The 22,873-nt window shown below is 38.2% G+C and overlaps 1 protein-coding gene across 1 annotated transcript in view; it reads right to left on the bottom strand.

The window, feature by feature from the left end:
- LOC141899005 (potassium channel subfamily K member 18-like) overlaps nucleotides 1–22,568 on the bottom strand; it is a 38,465-nt gene extending 15,897 nt beyond the window's left edge. Inside the window, exon 1 of the mRNA XM_074785155.1 lies at nucleotides 22,133–22,568. Coding sequence (XP_074641256.1) covers nucleotides 22,133–22,568 — 436 coding nt within the window. The remainder of the gene's footprint in view (nucleotides 1–22,132) is intronic.
- Nucleotides 22,569–22,873: the final 305 nt, after the last annotated feature.

The following is a 22,873-nucleotide window of genomic DNA, read 5'->3' as shown; positions in this document are numbered from 1 at the left end:
ATATGGGATTTTTAATCACAATATACACATGTATACGTATATATCTTGTTTTGGTAATGATATTCGTCACGGTTGCGGTAGTTCTAATTATCGCGTAACGGTTTCGAGCATACGATTACGGTTTACTTAATGCAAACGGACCGTAACCGTCCGTCAGGTTGCGGAAGTTGTCTCTATTAAGGCAGAAGTACCGGGACGAGCGTTTAGCGGCGGAACGACGATTATGTTTAATCTGACTGGACGCAGGCGGTTCGATAGCCGCGGTAAGCGAAGACTTGTGGCGGGTGATCTATGGTAATACGGACGCGAAGTGGCGTTTCGTGATATTAGCTAGAATCACGCGATTATTTCTTAAGTAACATAACATAGCATTATCGATTATTATGTGACCACGCGTGCAGCAAATTAAATTTCGCTTTGGACGCCTGTAATATAGGCTATGTTGAATAAACCAGTATCATATTTGATACGTCGTTTTATATTTTCGATCTTGGAATAGGGAATTGCCCCTCTTATTCAAATAGTCGATTGATTTGTAAGTTACGCCAGTTTTTGCTGTGGGTACATAAAACCTGCCGGGAATGAAACACGGGGTTTGATTTCGGAAAATTCAAAATCGGAAATCGAAGTACTAATATAGTGTAGGATGGTCGGTCTCACATGAACTATAGTCCGTGGTCGAATGAACACAAATTTTTGTTTTAATCTAGGTACGTACTTGGAAATTTCGGTTCCAATTGTCACCCTCACTTACCAGGGTATGATCGTCTCTCGCCTTAGCTCACGTCAACACAACGGCCGTCTATTGGACCGATGAAGGAACTGGGGCCAGGGTTTGTATTGGCATGAGCTACTGCGGGAGGCAAACAAACCCTGGTAAGCGAGGATGATTCGTGTAAGCAATGTTCCATCTAGCCTGAACCGACAAGCGACTTATTTGGGTTGATTTTTTTGCCGGCTCTCCAATTCGATACATCGAGATTTGAAATTAATCATAAGCCTATAAGATTTCATTTCCATTTATATATTTTTGTCATTTTCCGTGTGTAAATAGCCCGAAAGTATTTTGTAGATTTTCTTTTCAAATATTGATGTAAATATGTTAGCAATAATAAAATGATTTTCTGGCATTGAAATCAATTAAGAAATAGAGCACGGACCAATATAACGTTATCTTGGTTGCGGCATGTGTATATGGAGCCTGTATTTTAAGTGCTCTTCGGGTGTATGCAGTAACGTGATATGCTACGGAGAAAACGTTTTCTGAGACAAAGATGAACGAATGAATAACAAGTAGCAGTTTCATTGAAGAGAAGTGAAAAAGAAATTGACTATACGTTCCGAATAATGAGTACAAAAGGGGCGAAACCTAATTTGTAGACGATTTTTTTTTTCTTATCGGAATCGTCGGCAAGAGTGCACAGTTCGCAAAATAGCTGTCGGTTCAGACGACAGCAGAGTAGTTGAGATAGAACACTAATAGTTTTGCTAATTTTTTTTTTGTTATGTACGAATCGAACGTTCTACGGATTCTTCTAATGAAACAGCAACGTTTATAGGCCAGTTATTTCACAATATGGGTACCGAATTATCAAGGCTACCGTTTTGTGTTTGTACATACCGCCACCCCCGATATCGCCAGGATTTCTCGATATATGTATCTATACAAATACATAGTAAAACACCCCCGATATACCGCCATACTCTCTATACCGCTTAAATCGTTCTGCACCGACGTGGGTGGTATATCGGGGGTTGGTTGACTGTATATTAGAACGATCGTCTGGTATTGATAAAGCTTTTCATCAAGTAAAATCGAACCAATTTGTTGCTCGAGGCTGAAAGCAGTCTTTGGCTATACAAAAACATTAGAAATACCTATAAATCTCGGGTTCAATCGTGAAGCCCGTAATGGCGTCGTAAATATTTCACTTTTAATAGGAACACGGATGGATGGATGGATGGATGGATGGATGGATAGACGTTCGCCTGTCCTCACTATAGCTCAAACCGACAGCGACAAATCACCCGGTAAAAATAAGAACGATGGCGATTGCTCGAAAAATCCGACCACTAATCACGGATCGGATTTATCGCTGCGCCGACCAAACGATTCATTTGTATATGAACACAAATTATCCATCGAGGTTTTTTTTCGGTTGATAACGACGGACAATAATAAGACTTGTGCGTCACGGGAAATCGTGTTCAGTACAATGCTTCCATCGTCATTTCGATAACAGCTTCGAAGAAGCGGGCAAGCCGTGAAAATGTATTAAGAGCTGCAGATAGAAATATTCTATTCCGAACGGGCTCGGGTACGTTCAGCGTATTACGATTTCATTGACTGGGCAAACAGATAATGGCGAATATGGCTACGAACCTCGTACCGCCTGCTTCCCTATCATCACCTCCTTAGAAGCTGTTTTTTTTTCATATCAGTCGTAGGACTCAAAATTATTCTCTAATTGCTCACGAACCATCGCGTGGCTACAAGAAAAACTCGGCAAACTTGTGATGATTTAAGCATCAATAATTACGCGCAATATTTGCTTTAAACATAAATATATATATTTTTTGTTAATATACGAGTATTCGAATAGTGCACATTGTATGCAAAGGGACTGTGTGAGAGCATAATCAAAAGTGCTTTTATTGGTCATGTGAGACTGGGAAATTTTCTAGCGCGCGTTCACTTATTATTAGTAATTATCTCCTGACGATGCAACAGTCGTATAGTCACATATTCGGTCGATACATATATATTATAACTCGAACTGCCCCGGTTCATTATTTGTTATCGTCATTTTCATTGCGTCGTTCGGTTTCATATAAATTTTTCATCGAATATGATTGTTATGTTGCGGCGTTATACATTGAGAAGAATTTGGCGTAGTTCTCGCTTCAGTCGGGCCGCAATCAAATGAGTATTATCAGTTTGAATACATTGCTTTTATCAATTCTCTTATCACTTTGTATGACTAAAATCAGCCATCATACGAATCAGCCACCATATAAAGCGTCGATAGATTTTGATATGTTGTCAGACCTTATTCAATCCAATAGATACAAGTTATACCAAATACTGAATGAAGCGAAAGGTGTGGATTCTTACGAAAAATGTTCTTCATATGTTCAATAGAATTTCCAAGTGTGATTCATAAAATAATTTTCAAATCAAATGGTGATTATATATAATCCCTGACTTACTATTTATTGAAGCAATGCCGTCAATTCTTACAGAGAATTCGACACTTTCAGACCAATTGATTTCAAAACAACTTTGAAATGTATAGAATAAAATGGCGCCTAGTAACAATAATAATTACTAGTTACTGTAAACCTTTTAATTATATTTCTAAATCTTCTATTCGACAAAAATAGCTACACTACTGAATAATCCCCTCTTCCTTGCAAATATATATTTCATTTCTGTTAGAGCTGACAAAATTCCGATTTTTCTGACTTTTTGACCTCTATGATTCAGTCTATGATAATTTCTGCCCAGCTTAAATGCCGTACCAGCCGGCCGCCTTTCTACCACTACATTACTTTTTTGTGATCACGATCAAGCTAACCATAACAGACTCGGCATTTATTGAAACGAAATGATTACAAATTCCATTGCAGTTTACAAAGTGACCCGTCTAATTAGGAGAAACGAGAAATGATTCTCATCAAGTTTATTTTTTCTTTTTGTTGCCGTACGCTTTTCGCCGCTGAAACTGCTCGTTTCATTTCATTCACAAATCTATGCGTGCTATGGATGACGGCGGCTTTCGAATATGACGTCTCTGTAGTAAATTAACTTACAGAACGCATTAAAGGGAGGCATTAATTTTTATATCCGATCAATTATAAATACCGTACATTTTGTTCCTTCATCGCAATCAGTTCTTGCTTGATCGATCATCACGAGTCTTAGTGACTTTTTTTCAGCGATTAATTGCAATTATCTAATTTTCTGGACGACCGATGAAGTTGTTGTTTGCGCGACCGAGCGAAAACATTGCGACTTACTACTGAATGCACGTTATTCGCGAATTATGTATACAAGCGTCCGTTTTCAAACGTTCCTTTTTTGAGAGAAAATGCCGCAGTTACCGATTGCCGATTTCATGGCGACGTTGATGCGTACGCGTGCGCATAGACAGCTCTCTCCTCAGTAATGCGCACATCAGCTTCGAATCCCACAAACATCAACTTTTAAAGAATCGATTTTTACTGAATCTAAGATGACGTTAAACATTGAAATTGGCCTCAGAAAAAAAGAATCTCGATAAGATACTCCTGTTTAACGAATATTGAATAAGGTTTTTGTACGAAAACGTTCCGTAAACGTTTCATAAACCGTAGCTTTGAAAGTTTTGAAAAAAGTTTTCTAAACGTTCCATATTAATTATTCTTTTTTTTAAAAAGGAGGTTTCTGGTGTAGAATAATAGTAGAATGCATGAAAATGTGTAGTTCTGATGTTTCTTATGATATGCATCATATAAACAGAAAGTTAAAATTTCGATAAGTTTTAAAAATGTTTCAAATAACGAAACGAAACCGAAACCAAAATGAAACGTCTCATGAACGTTTTGTGTAGCTGGGTTTGTGCGAGAATCGAGTAGTAGTCGTGTCAAGCCTCACTCGCGATATTTCAGGCCCGAAATACATCGGCTGATTTCAGTTTCTGCACAAGTAGGTGTACAGCCATAGCGGGCCTTCTGAAAATGCCCCCATCCCCAAAACGGACAGAATATTACATGCAAAGGTTTTTGATTATCTATAATTTTCATGCTGCCCTCCTTTGTGCCCGACTTTTAGAAAATTGGTTAACTGAATCGAAAGGAACGTAGCACATTACCTATGACCACAGCGAGCGATTCATTTATTTACGCTGAAGCTATAGCTCATTATATTGGGGTCGATTCGTGTGAGGAACAGTACCAACGTTAATGAGATGATCCCCTTAGATCGCTCGAACCTCATCTATCATTCAATATCAGTGATACGGTTGATAATCCAGTTTACGCGGCTCTCTGCGCGAACGAAAACGCGGAAATTAGCGTTCCTAAGCGGATTAATGCACAACCTTTAACGCCGCAAATGAGCATGAATTTTTCAGAAAGGCAGGGAGCCCATGTTCGCTGTTCGCTGTTCGCTGAGTGCGTTAAGTCGTCACTGCCTAATACTGTGTGGAAGAACGTGATTAATTTTACCAAAAATACATGAAGATAATAACATAATCCTCATTATTCATTTTTGATTTCACGCATCGACACGGAGAAGATATACAAATACTATAGCAAAATACTTGTATCTCAGTTAAACTTGGTCTTATCATTACCAAAGTTGGTATCTAGATTCGTCTCATAATCTACGATCCTACAATCATTTAGAAAAATAGAGCATACGATATGATACAATACGATACGATACGATACCATCGGATATCAGTAACTCATTATCGCTGCTTTGCGGCTATATTTCCATTTTTAACACTTACCTTCAGAAATGACGCGATTAGAAATTAAAGAACATTCGTCAGAAAAACAAATGAAACGTGGACATTTTTGTTGGCATCTTTTAGCCATATTTCAAATGTATGCCTAACACGTAACTTTATTTGGCAATGCTGACCACGTGACTATACTGACTGCAACAGACATCTGCTATGTAGTCATATGAATAAAACGTTACGTTGACAGCCCACTGTCTTCTCCTACGCAAGTTTTAATGACGTTTCTTAAGAAAGAAAAAAGAAAGAAAAGCCGATGTCTTGCGCATGTGACGTTGAAAACAATTTACCGTTATCGTGTCACTAACGTTGAAGATGATTTACTATTCGATCGGATGTCGTAACTCTTTTCCGCAATTTGAGAGCGAGATTGCCGAGGTGTACGATAACCTGGTGCCGATGATCGAAACGCCTTTGCACGCAGCGGCATCGTTTCCTTTCCTCGGCTCGTTAAAGTGTCGAGATAAGTGATCAGAACGACAGCCGATGACGAGCAATTTACCGAGTGAAGTAGTCAATTTCAGACATACTTTTTGCCGGCCGGTTCGTCGAGCGGATTGCCTTTCTTCTCACCCACCCGACTGACGATATAGCGTTTCGTGACGGCAATTGCTTTTTTGGTCGGACAATTTTCAAATGGCGTCAAAACGTGTGGCGAATTCACAGCACATGAAGCTTAATCAACGCACGGCACTTTATCACGTCGAAAGTACTGCATTTCGCGCAGCTCTCGGAAAAATGCGGCCTAATCTCAACCTATGGAAATGGATTCGATGGGAAAATCGAGCTTTCGTGTACATTAACTTGTATCGCAAGTCGGGGATAAGTTGATAAGCGTAACGAGTTAATTCAACGTCGTTCATGTTCAAAGACAAAGTAAAATGGTATTCTGAATGCTCCGGATATGCACTCGTGTGTTCAGAATTATAACATATCACTCAAAGCTGATGGTGTTTGCTAAAAAACATGAATCAAACTTATCGTTATTAGAACGAATTTCAACTCGTTTTCGCGGTGAGATGGGAGAAACCGAATACATTAATCGCAGACTGACGAAACCTGCACGCTCGCAAGACCTAAACACCCCGAATAAGGCTGCATTCTTTCTTTCTAAAGAAAATGTTAATTTTGCCCAAATGAGGATCGTTTCATCAATATACCATTCGCAATATACCAATAAACAACCGTGTCTAGGCTAGGCATTCTTAAATGAAAATGTTTCTCAAATGGTGACAACGTATTTATTATTTAGCTCCTACTGGAAGTCAGCAGATAAAGGGATGTATGTTCAATTATTTATGATGGCGAGACGAGATAAAGAGATGAGACAAAATTCGTCAACTGTTTCGGACTAGGTTTCAGAGTTCCATCTTGCATTGAATACGCCGTGACAAAGTGATTCGACAAAATGTTCAGTTATATGATTAATTTGGTACTTTGCCGATCCGTCTTTATAGAGATACCATTGAGTTTTCTTCATAACGGTTTCATTCGGGTAGCACCTCCCTCGTGGAACTGATTATGTAAATTTTTCGTTCTTTCGAACTTTATCTATAGTGACCACTAAACCGTATTTCATTGATAAAACGGCTTTCATATCCAACTAAATACAGTGAGTGACCTTGAACTCTAAAAAGAACAGTCGCGAAGGTTCCCGGTGAAAATTCGATATTTCGAACTTTTGCCTTCTTTTCGGACATTGATAATCATCACCGTATTGAAACTTATAGCCTGGCGCTATATGGTGAGTGTATATAATCGAATAATCGTTCATTCCACTCGAATCGTAGCTATTAATTCGAAATGTATTGAAAAACGATAAATTAAATGTATATCATAGGCAAACATGCTTCATCTATATTGCAACAGTGACAAGTTCATCGAGGTTTCCGATATAGGTTATTCGCCGACGTCTCAGCCAGGTATTGCGCGCATGCGCATCACATGCATCATTGGATAGCAACAAACTGAGTTTTAATCCGAGTTAGCTGTTTTTGCTTGGCTGCCAATATGACGCGGCGTATCGCCCGGACAGAATTTCTACTTTTTGCGCCCGTCCATTGTGGCGCGCGATTTTCTGTGCAGACGCGTTATCTCGGCATTTGCCGGTAAACAGTTTGTCCGATTCTGCTAATGGAAAGTCGTTGACACGCACTACAGAGACATATTCAGTGCATAAATTGCAATGGGACTGTTCATACAACTTATCCTGTATCGCGGACACGGATTTCCCAAGAATGCATCGGCATTATCCGATACATTGGTAACGATTGCTCTGTCGAAAGTAAGATGTCACCATAAGCATACAATTTATACGTCAAAATAGCAAATTCTACATGTCTAGCATATTTGCATCAAATCTGACCTAAAACAATGCGATAATTTTTATGATGCAAAAACCTTTGGAATTGATTTTCATAAGCTTAGTTCTTCAAGACTTATGAACACTCACAATCCCAATTCATAACAAATACAAGAAAACATACTAATTTGATATCGTCTGTATGGGAATAATTTTTGCGGACCTGCGACAAATTAGAAATACGAGGAAACGGAAAATCGACGCCAATCATGAATTAGGCTAATTTTTGTCGTGATCGGTCCCTACGCGTGTGTGTGACGATGTTTTTGCTCAGAGTTTTCCATCAAATCAGTAATTAATTGAGTAACCAATTAAACTAAATTGGATGTGTGAGGGAAATGTGATTTTTTGCCGTTGTATTTTTTTATGGTACCGACGAAAAGCTAGAATATGAGTTTAAGTTTTTCGGCAGTGAAGTGTAGTAGTGAAAAATATATGTCGACGGATCGATAAGATACTGCTTAGAAATGTAGCGTTTTTAGCTTTTCGGTACGGGCAAGAGAGTCTATAATATAGTGTGTAATTAATTTTTCAACCAGGCCAATTTTCGATAGATTTTAGCGGAAGAAAAACAAGGCAGTGGCGACTTATGAATTTTCACTCGCTCTGACAGCTTGCACATATAAAAGCGCATTGTATGCAATTTATTAATTCGGTGCCATACTTATATTATAGAAATGATGATTTGGTCAATTCTCCAATATCTGCTCAGTCCAGCGCGATGTATCTCATAAATGCGATGCGACGTGTTGTAGTTGAATCGGGTCGATAGTAAGAAAAAATCACGTGCGGCCCTGTCACCGGGAAAACTTTTCAAATTTTTTCTTCCCGTTTACGTTTTCTTCTATTTGCCGATTTTTTTCGCATAGCCTCTATAGAAGTTCTAACTTACGCGATGATCTAAGTCGGTATCTTCTCGCAGAGACACTACACCCGGCAGTTCCCGAAAGGTTGTACCGCCCCAAAATTGTCTAATCAGGAAAGACAGTAGATGTGATCACACCCGTATCGTTGAAGCCGTCTTTTTCGTCGCCGTTTCCAGTGACAACACTTCAACACTTTTCGGTGAGATAAATGTTTAAAATATTTGGAATCTGTCTGCAGGTCTGATTATTCCCGTATCGACGAAGCGGTCTTTTCGTCGCCGTTTTCCAGTGGCAACATACTTCGACACTTTTCTGGTGAGATCAATATTTATAATGTCTGAATTTGTCTGGAGGGATGTTGAATAATTCAACACACAAGTCTGAGGGTTCAGCGTGAAGACGAGTGTGATCTCAAAAGTCAAGATCAGTTTTGTTGTTTTTGTTACGCAAAAGAAGTGTATACTTAAAACAGAATTTTAATCATAACTATCAAATTCCACTCGCGTAGGCCCAATATGTCATTAATGGCGCCTACGAAAATGAAAATGAACGGAATGATGATGGAAAATTTGAAATACTTCTCGATTATCAACTGCAGCAAACATGAAAACTGTCAACTCGTAATATTGTGCAGATCGGGAATTTTCAGTTCGAAAATCGCTATTAGATATCTTATTTTGGCCTACACCTGAAATATATATAGAATACGTGCATTACACGAATGGCACCCTGGATAATAGGGTTTTTGTAAAGTGTACCGCTTCATTGCGGTGCGCAGCCATTCAATACGATTGCAGCATCAGCAATATCCGATGAGAATGCATTGTAAATACCTTACGAGTACTCCTCTGACGAATATAGCAATATACGAAAAGCGGCCGACGAAATGCCGATACACGAGTGTGCGATACGATGACAATGGAATTGCAACAGGCGAACGCAGACGTATCGATGCTGCGCAACTTGTTGTATGGTCATTAAAAAGCCTACGAACCGTCAAACGCCTACGATCCCATACACAAGAATGAGAAGTACAACAGGCAGAGTTTTTGTTTTGCAAAATCACAGTTGTCAAAAATATAGAGATAGGTATATAAGTAGCCCATCGAAAGCCTATCATTTGTCGATTTTCAACGTATGCCATTCTAGTTAGTCATTTAGTTAGAATGGTCTGTATACCATAGATGGCTATAATAACTACAACTACAGAGTCAACAGATCATTTCATCCATTTCCACCAACCATGGTTTACAGATCATGCTAATCAACTGTTTCCATATAGGTAGTTTATACCTCTATTCAAATATCATTACGTATATATTTTGGGATTTGGTTTAGATCAGTAAAGCCCTTTCTAGTTTACTGATCGGGTATACACCAAGGCATTCTATTTGGAATTTGAGCCCGTATTAATTTTTGAGCTCGCCCGTTTTCAATGTCCCAATGATTTGAGAATTTGATTGATATATGGAATAGTCGAATGAGAGAATCTACAAATTTAAACCAAAGCACAAAAACACGGAATATTGCTTAAAGTTTCGTAAACTAAAAATCGATTTTTCGTTTCGAAAACGCACGTTTGAATCATGGTCTCTTCTCGATCTTAAAAAAATGGATTGTACCGGTTATTTATCTAATTGGTAGATTTCGTTCGATTTGTTTTGAGTTGGTGTCCCTTACAAACTCATCACACCTACCGAAATCGATCGAAGAGTATTTTGAATCAATTTTAGTATTTCATGGATGATTTTAAGTAGGCCCTATATGAATTGAGCGCTAAAAGTTCTTAATTAGAACTCCGATAAGACATAAATATGCGTTAAAATCGACATAACTTGGAGGAGGTTGTTTAATGAATTTACCAGACGATGTGACTGGTCTCAGGTGACTCGTGTGCTGACAGGATTGAATTACAGTTCGTCGCCGAAACGACGATACAGTCTTCGTCGACTACACCACAATACATACGGGATTTATCAGTGTATTATTTCACGGAGTTTATAGCAATCTGCATATGGGGAAATGCTACGAATAATTGCCCATAAAATAGTATAAAGTGTTCGCGATCGTAGTTTATAACGTTCTACGGGCAACGCCGATATCGTGAAGCACTACACGTATCGATGAATTTATCGTAGTAACAAGAAAACTAACTCGAAAGTTTATCAACGCCATGAAAAAAAAACACATATATCGCGTAATATTATCGACAATGAATAATACAAAGTAAATTATATATATCACATTGAGGATCAATGAAGTTATCTTAGATTTGAATATATCGATAATTGAATTGAATTGACCGGCAACCAGTCTAGCCCGGATGGATAAATGACGTTAGCTATCCTCTCAAAATTAATCATCAGAATTTATCGATAATAAAATAAGAGTAATGAAATATATTCAATTACAAAATAACCGCAAAAATTCATAATCGTATTTGTTATTTTGAAACACCGAAATTGATGACGTTGTGCGCATCTACTCACACTGAACCCTTAAAAACGCTTAGTAGGTATCAAAAGTATCAATGTTTGTATATATAAACATTATTGTAACGGTTTTTACGGGGTCAAAAGCCGCATTGAATAAACTGTATATTTGTCGAATATGCCGAAAATTTCACAATGTTCATGAATATTTAAAGCAACCAAACTAGAAAATTATAATTCATCAATTCCCAGCATAGTTAACCGCTAAATCTGGCGTTAATTCCCCGAAGAGCTACAAATCAATTTGAAAAAGCATTTTCATAAGCCAACATTAGTTAAGTCGGTTAGAAATTTCTATCAATTTAAAAATTATCTTTGCGAGCGATGAGCGATTTGTGTCGTCCGCATGTCTATATAGTATTTGATCTTTTTTTGTAAATACACGACAGATCACGTCAGGTTTTTTTTCCAAACATACAATCGTGTACCGTTAATCGCTCATCGTTTGTATCTCCTGATAGTACTTCAACAGTCGTTTACTATTCAGTTATTGCACGAGCTCTAGCCGACTGTGTAAATATTATATGCGATGCACCTTTTTACAGCCGGCAATAATGTTCTGCGCGCAGGCTTGAATAGTAAACGTTACGACCTGTGATTCTATTTTTTAAATGGATAATGATGCTAATACCCGAGGGATTCTCCCATTTCTGGCGTTTATGTCCGGGTTTTTTTTATAAAGTGTAACGAATACGTCACATTATGTTAGTTCTGTTGCATCCATCCCCCACCGAAATAGGTTCGAACGCTCGTTAGACACTTCCGGAGAAAATTCGCCCATTTCGAACGCCCGTCTTTATCCGAAGGAAATCACTTCCATCAGACATCGTCTCACAACGTCTGAATGTACTTTTCTGTTAACTTCACGCGGTTATACTTCAGCCCATGAATTAACACTTTAATTCATCGAACAAAATAGAACCGATAATTAAGATCGTTTAAAAACAAATTGTTCGGCTATATTAAAATGTTTAAAGCCGATACGTAGTTATACGTGTAGAGTGCACTAGGACAAAGAGAAACGTCTGAACATGTGAAATCGCAGTAGACCCCACAGTAAATAGAGTCTGTAAGTCACTGTTTGACAGGAATAGAAGTCAGGCATTAAAAGCTATTAGCGAAGCGACGTTTTGTTTAAGAGCAAACACAGTGCATAATAACGAAAGCGCTTTATATCAATTTTGGCTGGATAATATTCCACGCAGACCGAATTGAAAAACGATCAAAATCTATTATAGAATTTCAAAACAACTAAATATTACGTCCGCCACCTTCTGATGATAATAATGAAATCGCCGAGTACAGTTTATGAATCTGAGTCAGTGAATATAGTGATATTTATTCGGGAATTTAGAGTGAACATTTCATTTCATTCTCGGCATAGTTTAGTATTAGGCCCGTGCAAGGGATTCTGTGCGAGTCAATTGTAAATTTTCGCGTTTATTTTGTGATCAAATATATTTCATAACTCTTATTTTTTTAATAGATTTTGATAATTATTTTCAAGAGGATGTGCACTACGTCATCAATATATATTGGGACTAGACTGGATGCCGGTCAATTCGATTCAATTCAATCATCGATATGTTTAAATCCAAAATAACTTGAGTAACAATGTTATAATAATGACATTGATCCTCGATATTATATGATTTACATAATAATATTTTATTTTTGACAAACAATATAGGCCAAGGCGTCAATAAACTTTCAAGTTAGTTTTCCTGTTAGTTCAGTTAGCCACTTGAGCTTGGCGGCCCAAGTGACGTTCAGGCGCGTTCCCTCGATAGTGCTGAGTGACTCCAAGCATTTGCATTCGGAATATTTTTCAATGGCGAAACATTACTCGATAGTTATTTATTTCAACTGCACGATAAATAAAACGCTGATGGATAGATAATGAGATTTTCTATGTTCATTAAACGGTTTCGAGTATTAAGCCAGCTATGCGAGATAAGCGATATTGACGGCGCTTTATCGTACTAACTCGTTGATGTGCAAAGCCATTATCATCAATCAGATCGGCATAAGTTTGTCTTGGGCTTAAAGTCGATCGTATTAATCAAATTAACACCCCATGTCTGAAGTAAACTCATTGTGCCCTTACGAATAAAGCAAAATATATTGAGTCGTCTCTGATTCGCCGTGATTGCTTCTTTCTCGGTCGTAGTTTTATGGGATTTGAGAAGTCTACGCTGTTCTAACGACGTTACTTAATCATTCGACCGAGTATTCGTTTTTTGAAGTAAACATCTATTTGGATCTATCTATTTTTTCTTAAATATAAGATTTAAACACTTTTCAGAATTTTACTATTCAGGCGACCGTACTATTTGCACTTCTGGTACTTTTAATACGGAAAGGTATAAGAAACGGCTCGACACCCGTTATACAGTTGAATCTGTTTAAGACGAAACGCGTTTATCACGATGATTTCCAGGGCCATCTTCGGTTATCGGACCACTAGGTACGAAAACCGAAGTTCGCCCAGAATTTCCCAGCTGAGATTATTACGAAGCCCGTTTAATACGACGTTGTTTCATTTTTGTAACAGTTTAACTGTATTAAAGATAAACTGTCATAACAATGAAATACCCCTATATTAAATTCGCTACCTGTTAGGCCCACATTGCATTTTATCCCTCTTTTTTCTCTCGATAGCGATTTTCACGTACGATCTCGTACTATCTTTATAGTATATGTATGATATGTATTATATATTTCTTGATATAAGATATATATTTTAAATTAGCGTGATGGTATCATATCTATACTAATTTATGTACCTACGAAAAGTCCTGTGAAATTATTTCTGGTATTATGGCCATCTTTTTGGCCACCTTTTGATGAAAATGTATGACAGCTGTGCTTAAAGAATTTTTTTTGGGTAAAATATGGAGCATGTAAGATAAACTTTGCTGAAACTTGTTGAATAGCCTTTTCGTGTCCGCTTCAAAATGAAGGAGATATACTTGCTGGCGCGCGTCGTTGAAATTTCGAAAACTGGAACCACTCTCGAAATCTAGGTCTCAAAATTCATTGTTTATATGCACGAGGCGACTCTTCTTTGACGGATCAATTTCATCAGAGATGCGCGATGAACACGCACCTTAGAGGAAAGCACTATATACCAACGACATGATTTTGATCATTATCACCATTTTAGAAACTACACGAGACCACATTTCGCACCAACTTATTGATTTGAATAATTCATTCGAATAATTCAGTTTATGAGAAATCAACCTAGAAATTGAAATAATTCTGAGCAATGATCACCATCCAGAATTTGTTATGCGTGATATTTTACGATTTTGACCTCGGCATTCGGACATTATCAATTTATTGCACGTCGTCATACAGCCTCGACGGGGTGCTCACTACTTATGTTCGGCCAATGCACCGGAGAAATACAACAAGTATCAGCACACACACACCAAGACCAGTAAAGCCATCTCGATCAGAAATAAATACTTTCATGAAACAAGTGTTCATTAACGTCGGCTTTTACTATTATGTCTCACTTCAATGTAGGAGAGTCCAGCGGGAATTTGTTAATTCAATACCAGCGACACCAAAGTCATTTATTTATTCCTATATTTCGTACCATCAGCTGACGATCAAAATTGCATTATCTTAGTCGCAATGGGTTATTATTCGGTGTATTGGCTTTAAAATCGATAAATGACCAAACGAAATTCGAAAATGGACCAATCCCGCGTCCATTGCTTCCCTAGTAACACGCTACATTTACAGGGTTTAGATCGGTGTTTCTCCCTGCGTGGAAGAATGCCCTTGTACAGCGATTAAATCGACTAAAAATACTCGGGAAAGCCAAACGACATTGTGAAAAGAATCCAATATCACCGCACATTGGAAGCAGATGCCTGTCGCGATACTAAAGCAGGCGATATGTTCAACCGTTCAGACAAGATTCACGGCCTTGATTCTATAACTATCATTTCAACAACGAAAACGTGCCGTCTCCGGAAATGGATTCAGCGGTTCCCCCGATATCAGTAGGCGATTTTAATCTCGACGCAGATTTCGTCGTGTGTAACACATTGTTCCTCGGTAAACAAGAAGTCTAATTTTTCATGAGATTTGAAGAGACCCGCGTCAATATTTACTCTGCTGAATTTGATCGAGCAGTATACGCGAAAAAGTATACGATCGATGCGAGCTATTTACTTTTAACGACCAAGCGTGTCGTGATAAACATCGGCTTGTAAAACGACTAACTATCGCCATATAGCGTATTGCATAATGCTCTTTTATTCCATTGTAGGTCATTGATATTAATCTAATAATACAAATTACCATTTTTTTATCAAATACGACGCAATTTGATTAATCGGGGGAAAATTATACGGCATATGCGTTGATGTAAATGGTTACGTTTTTTTTTCAAGTACTTGAACGTTGATTTATATAATGTTTTAGACAGTAAAAAGTATATCCTGATTTAGAACCATTGTTCTTAAGTTACTTCCATTTGCAGCTATCTTGCAGGGGTGGATCCAGGAATTTGGGCAGAGGGTGGTCAAACGCGTGTTTGCCCAGATACAATCTTCTTCATATTTCAATGACAAATTCTCCTGAAATTTGACGATCAAATTTGAAATAATCGTGCATTACCTACGGTAATTTCTGGCGGACACCGAAACAGCAATCGATTAAGATTAAAATTGTGGTCAGTTTCATCATAAATACGATTGATTTCACTATCAGAAAATGTTCTAACACGGAGTAGGGGGTACGAGACCCCCTACAACCCCCTTCGATCCGCCCCTGTCTTACCATTATCTAACTGAATTAAAAAGTACCCGACCTTGGAGTAATCATTCTGAAGTATTAATACTAGCCCCGACGAATACTATGTATACGTTACAACACTAGAGTATACATATATATAGCGCGAATGATGCGTAATTTATAAACTCTCGAGTTTTCAATCGTAACTATTTGGATATTGGAGAGCAATCTGTGTAAATTATGTTTATATATCGGGCGCGTAAATGGCCTACTTGAGATTAATTGACACTTTTTACGCCCAGTAAAGTCGTTTGCCGAAGTCATAGTTTACGCACTAGACGCCGATACTCCGCGGCGTTTACTGCTAGAAAAATGCTAGAAAAATACAGCCATTCGATTGTTCTAGTCGCGAAACACAACCGATTATCGCCGGCGGATCGATTAGAGAGGCCCACTCGAACTGAGGCACTCGAAGCGAGTGATCAAAATACGTTATATCCGTAAATGCTGGATAGGATGTAATCCAATAGGATTGAATGACAATCGACGGATTTCTGCATTGTCTTGGTGTTAGTACGAATTGCCAGGCAATTTTTTTACGGTGATGTCGGTGCTAAAAGCCCCCTGTACCTGGTGAATCAGAATCGATTTATTGGTGATATGATTACCCAACCTCTGGACTGTGACATTGCATCTAGCAAAAACGATTGATTCAAATTTCGATGTTGTCTGTTAAATTTGGTGGCAAGAAAGCATAATAGTCGATAAATTGGGGGTTGCGTTTAAACAAAAATGCTATAAGTCCCATACGACCCCTGCCGAACAACGACTCTGTCTGTTCTGCGACTTAAACAAAGTCGACGACGAGTAACACCTTATTACCCACTGCCCTTGCTTCTCCCATATTAGAAACCTCCACTTCCATTCAATTTCCCTGATTGTCCCTTCTTTTCAGCATCTTGACGCCCCGGAAATACTAAAGTTTATATTGTTAACAGGGGGCGGGGACATAGAAAGTGCTAAGATTATTTTCAACTTTGTAAACGATCTCATACTTAAACGTGATAATTAATAGTAATCGTTCGTCTTTTTTACTGTTTTCGTTGATTGTAATCTTGTAAATGAGCTTTTATCCAAATGTGATTAACATAAGTAATCGCCTGTTTGTACTATTCCAATGCGTTCTTTGTAAATAGATGTTTTTCTCTCTCCTATTATGTTACCATTTGTCAGTGTCTCTTTGCATTTATATTTTATTGCCGTGTCCTTCCTTTGTAATTTTGTTATTATACGGTTGCAATAAATTTTGAATTGAATTTAATTGAATTGAATGTACATATATCCAGTATTCGTTGAACAGTCATAGGAATAGTAACAAAATAGCAAGATTAGAACCTGATGGCATGGCTACACTCATTTCATTCGGTGGCAATCTCGATGCCATCAGGTTCGAATCCCTGCCGCGGGAGGGATTGGGAAAGGATAAGGTAATTCATCTGAATTTAAATGGTTTCTTGCCTTCAATCGGCTCGCACTTGTCGTCCAATATGATGAGGCGCCAGAGTGGACGTTTAAACTAGAGATCAGACGTCTAGATTTATACGTCCATGCCTACACGTAGGTGTATATTATTGCGACAGCGATACATTTTTGGGATTCACATACAAACATTGATGACCTGTTCATACATACTAAGTGAATTTGAATAGTATCTAGTATTAGATTTTTTTGGGCTGGGTAATATTTGGAGCGGGAACGTGCGTACTATTCATAGGGTATAGAATAATCAAACGGAAATGCAAATTCGTCTCCGATCACGAACAAAATCGGAACCAAGTTTGCGAAACAACTTTTCACTCTAATCGATTCATTGACTAATCTACCACACTGAATTATTCGAACCAGCTGTCAAATTCTACAGATCTCTCCGCACTCGCTGTATCAACCAGCGCTTGGGGGAGACGCGAACGATTAAACCCGAGAAATTATACGATTAATTGCGTTAACAATTCCTCGATGGGTAGTCGCGTACGGATAAATTGTTACGAATCGAATTCTAATCGGGCGAAGTTGGTCGCTCCGTCAAAAATTACGCGTATATATACGACGCGTTTATATCATTCAGCGTTGGCAATAATGAACATTGCATAAACAATCTATCAGAGGAAACAGGTTTTAATGACGATAGCAATAATAAAAATGATCATCTTTAATAATGATAATGTTTTGTTTCTCGTACAAAACGGCTTAATAGGATTAATTTCACAAAAGGCTCGTGTCGCTTTACGTAATATACAGAGTAAACAAAAGCTGATAAAACATATGAAAATACGCTGAGCCGTTACAACATTTCAATTATGGGTTTCATTATCAACGTGTGTTCTAAGCCTCATCTTAGAAATCAATACAGACTCACTATCCCGAATTAGTCGAATATTACAGAAATATTGTAAGATGAATTCTAAAAGAGTTTCGTCGACCGAAATACATACGGCTAGAATTTTTGGTATCATTGGTTTTTCCGAAGACTGTTATTCAATGGGCTTCGAAAAATAAGGGATGACACAAGTACCCGTAATTTTCTCTTTCTAGTGTATGCAGATTTGATAAGAAAAAAATGCAGATTGCGAACGCCTGTAGCACTATGCACAGTTTGTACGTATTTTCAATTTTTCCATCATGTAATCGAGTCCACCGTGCACCTGGTTAAGAACGCGCTCAACACAGAAGCTGCAGCAAATGTATGCATCATAATGTAAAATAATTCAAACACATTCTGGTCTGGTCGTATTGACAATATACATATATTTCTATGTATATGTATATATCTATAATGTAGTATTCACAACAAACATGTCTAGACTTCCCACAATTTCCTGTACCCTTTTGTTTCCATTTCAATGTGACTCTTGTGCCTGGAAATTGCATTGAAAATAGCATTTTCCGAATTTAGCCTTTAAAACAGTTTGTTTCCTTTTTCAGTTTTTTTGTGCTCACGTCCAAGTCTGCCACTGGACCCACCCCTGCCCTCCTTGATGGACTCTTCACGGGGAGCTGGTCAAATTGGGTCATTAAAGCCAGGCCAGGTTATGGGTAACGTTTCGAATCCTGGCTTCCTAACACGCACGCGCAAAGACCTTTTTTTTTAAATTTCACTCACTTCATTTTTTTCGAGTAATCTAAGATGCTTCCTCGATATGAATCAATCCTGTTTGTTAATTGCAAACCCGTTACCTCGAAAAGGTAAGTTCATACGCACAAGCGCGGAGTCCATCGCACACGTGGAAGCCGAGGCAGCGAGTAGGCATCATGTAATGACAATATTTACTGCATATATCCTACAGCATTTTCAAGTAACTTTCCGCCGTCAAATTCATCTGAATATAAAGGATTTCGCCTGTTCCTATTACTGCTCCATCAGAAAGAAATCAAGATTGAAGGTCTAGTCTGGATCCAATGCAGATTTATTGAAAACGCATCTAAAATGGCTCGAGTATCGATGCTGATGAGATATGTCAACATATTCCAAATTACGCGCATATTCAATTTAGTATTTGATCTCTTTCGCTGTAATAATGCGACATGTCTATAAGAACCATCAATATTTTTTTTTCGCTGACAGAAGCTATCGAGAAAGATTGATTATTAAGGTCCGTCAAAACAGAAGTATTAGCAACTGGAAAATAATACCACTTATGATTCGTCTCTTTTGGATTGATTACACCATCAGCTGAATACGTATCGGCTAATATGTACATCGGCAAATCCGAGAGAACCCGAATTACCTACCTAATATAAAGCCCCATAAACCAATTCATTATCTGAATAGATCTTAACCAAAAATGAAATAAAGAGCTATTCACGACCATGATAGCTCTAATAATTCAAAATATCAAGTTAATTAAGTCGATCGAAGTCGGACAGTACGCAATTGATACGCAATTTCATCACTATAACGGGCAAGTGGAAAGTGTAATTCCTGCGGTTGGTCTTTGATAGAAAATGTAAAAGTAGGATATTTTTGGATTTTTTATACAATCCCAGCTAGTCATTCCCCGTGTTTTAATCTAGTCTCAGCCGGCAAAAGAGCCTTCGCGTACTCTGCCCCAGTACTCTGGAATACTGAAACTAGTCCAATTAAATCAAGTCCTTCAATCGATGTTTTTAAATCTAAGCTCAAACCCATTTGTTCATCACAGCTTATATTCTATATGGATTCTAGGCTGAATTAATTATCATTATTGGATTATTATTACTATCATTACAATATTTTTTCAACTTAGCAGTAAAGATTGACCTCTACTAGTGATTTACTTTTGATTTTCCATGCGCATTTGGTAAGGCCATGGAATCTAAAACGATTCGTTTTACAGTCCATGGTTAGGCCAAGCTAAACCCTACGTACGTAGGCGAATGTGTGAGCCGTTTCGATATATGTATGATATATATCTTTCACGAAAAAACGATTTTATCATATGTTCTATTTTTTTTCTAATACGCTCGGGAGTTCTCCGGAGGGGGCAGGTGCCGGATTCAATAGGCATTATCGTTCGGTGACAGATGCTCAAACACGTTCTCAGATATAGAAAAAAATCAAATCGTTCAAACAGTTCGTGCAAACATAATACGCTCTAGCGAAGTAAGGGAATATCGCCTACAATTCAGATGAGACCAGGTATATATAACGCTCATGCATAGCATAATAGCGGCTATGTATTTTGTCGCATAATGCTCAGATGATGCTTGACAACAGAGAATGTCCACCGTATAGCACTCCCCATTAGGTAATAGCTCCAGTCAGACCTGACTCATTAATATATACATGGATTATATAGCCTCATCCCACCAAATACACTAATGAAAAAGGAAAAATCATTTTTCATCATGTAACTATATTTATTCATGTAACACAGATCTATGTGTTTTTGTGAGTTTTTTTTATGCCATTACCACGATTACTGATACATAGGCGTATTAGGCCATCGGATTCTTTTCAAACCTTTGGTCGCGTAATGGGAGCCTGGACGTCATACGTGTGGAATTGCGATTGATTTTCCGAAAAATATTTTCGTCGAATTTTACACTACCAATGTCTCTTGATAGTTCACATGGTTATGTCGTGTGATCGGACCATAAAATTAGGCGGAATTACGGGCGCTTAGTTTCGTGGACGTGGTGTCGGGATGCGTTTATGTTAATAAGTAATCCATTTCAACGGTCTCGTGGTGTTCTTTATGAGTTACGATATTTTTTTGACGTATCTATTTGTCGCACATTTTCTAATTGGAAAAGAGCGTATCCCCCTCGACCGAAGAATTACGAGAATGGCCTCTAATCAGTATAATATCATCTAATACAGGTTTGCCCGGGTTAGGCTCCATTCTGCGGCGAAAACCAATGTTTGTTGGTTTGTTGGTTTCCATTATCATCGTGATTTTTTATTTAACTAGTGTTAATGTGCTTTACAAAAAAACCTCCAACGTATAATCAGTAGAGCTTTGGTGAGAAGCCGCGATATTGCGTCCGACGCGTAAGTCCGAAAATGGGTTAGACTTTCATTTATCAAACTGATGATAATTTGAAGATAAAGATCTCATCGTAATCCTCGTCGTCATTTATCCTGACTCTATTCATACATGTAATAAGTTTCCCATTACGGAGTATATACTTAAGTTAAAAAGTCTTGAAATTCATGGCTGAACAAAAATAATACCTAGTTTCTCCTAATCGGCTGGGTCATTTTGTAAAATGCAATGATATTTTATAAGCAGTTCATTTCTATAGCTGCCAGTCTGTTATTGTTAGTGATCTTGATTTTTTTTAAAGTGACAGGGTAGATAGGCGGCCGACTGGCTCAGTTGAATGGAGAAACACTATTCTCAAACACTCAATATTTTGAAATATACAAATTTGTTGCAGTGGTGCTGGTATTCCCTTTGGGAAATCATTTTAACGGCCTTAAAAAGAAGTGTAGAGGAGGCAGAAGTATGAAGAGAGAGGAGTATTTTCATATAGTCCTTCGAAAAAAAGAATTATAAAAGGGTTAAAATTTGACCGATATGACGTGATAATGTTATACAATATTTGTCAAGCCATTTGGCAATTCCACTCAAGACAAGAGTTGTCCAGGAAGTAAAAGTCAGGACTTACCGATTGTCGTGATGACGGTAACTGAGTACAACAGCGCACCAGCGAACGACCATTGTTTGTCTTTCTTGACGTCGCCGTTCCAGCCTTTATCCTTTGCCGCGTAGAACACGTCGTTTTGGAACTCTTTCAAAACCGTTTCCACGGCCGCCGTCCAGTTTTCTTTGTAGAGCACGTTGAACTGTATGGTTAAATCCCAGATTCGTTCGACGTTGAACTTTCTGCGAATTTCGATGTGGCCGTCTTCGTGTGATTCGTGCGGACCTTCGATGCGCATGAAAACGAAGCCGCCCATGATAGAATACGCGACCACCAGACAGCAAAGGCCCACGTGCGAGAACAGAAAGGCGACGAACTTCTTGCAGCACTGTTTACATTTCCTGACTTGTTCCGATCGTCGTGATTGTTTGAAGTCGTCGACTTTGGCAGTGGAGTTCATCGTGGGGTAGCACCGAGCCCTGAAAAAAAGCAAACACAGATTCGCTATAGATCAGTTTAACACATCTCAGACTATCAAACGTATGTATACGTTTTCGATAACGCGGCAGACACGAAAGAAATCGAACGATCATTAATCAACGAACGTTTGTTCTCCTGTTAAACCTATCGATGAATCCTGATAAATAATATCGTTGTTACTTATTGTACATGTCTCGACAGCGCGCTTTCTAGACGTTATAACTAGCGGCTCAGTTACTGGGATGAAATATGATTTATATTTGAATATGAATGCTTTTTCATCAC

Source organism: Tubulanus polymorphus, chromosome 2, assembly GCF_964204645.1.
Source record: "Tubulanus polymorphus chromosome 2, tnTubPoly1.2, whole genome shotgun sequence".
NCBI lineage: Eukaryota > Metazoa > Nemertea > Palaeonemertea > Tubulaniformes > Tubulanidae > Tubulanus > Tubulanus polymorphus.
Note: the sequence above shows the minus strand (reverse complement) of the source record. Positions and strands in the feature narration are given on the sequence as shown.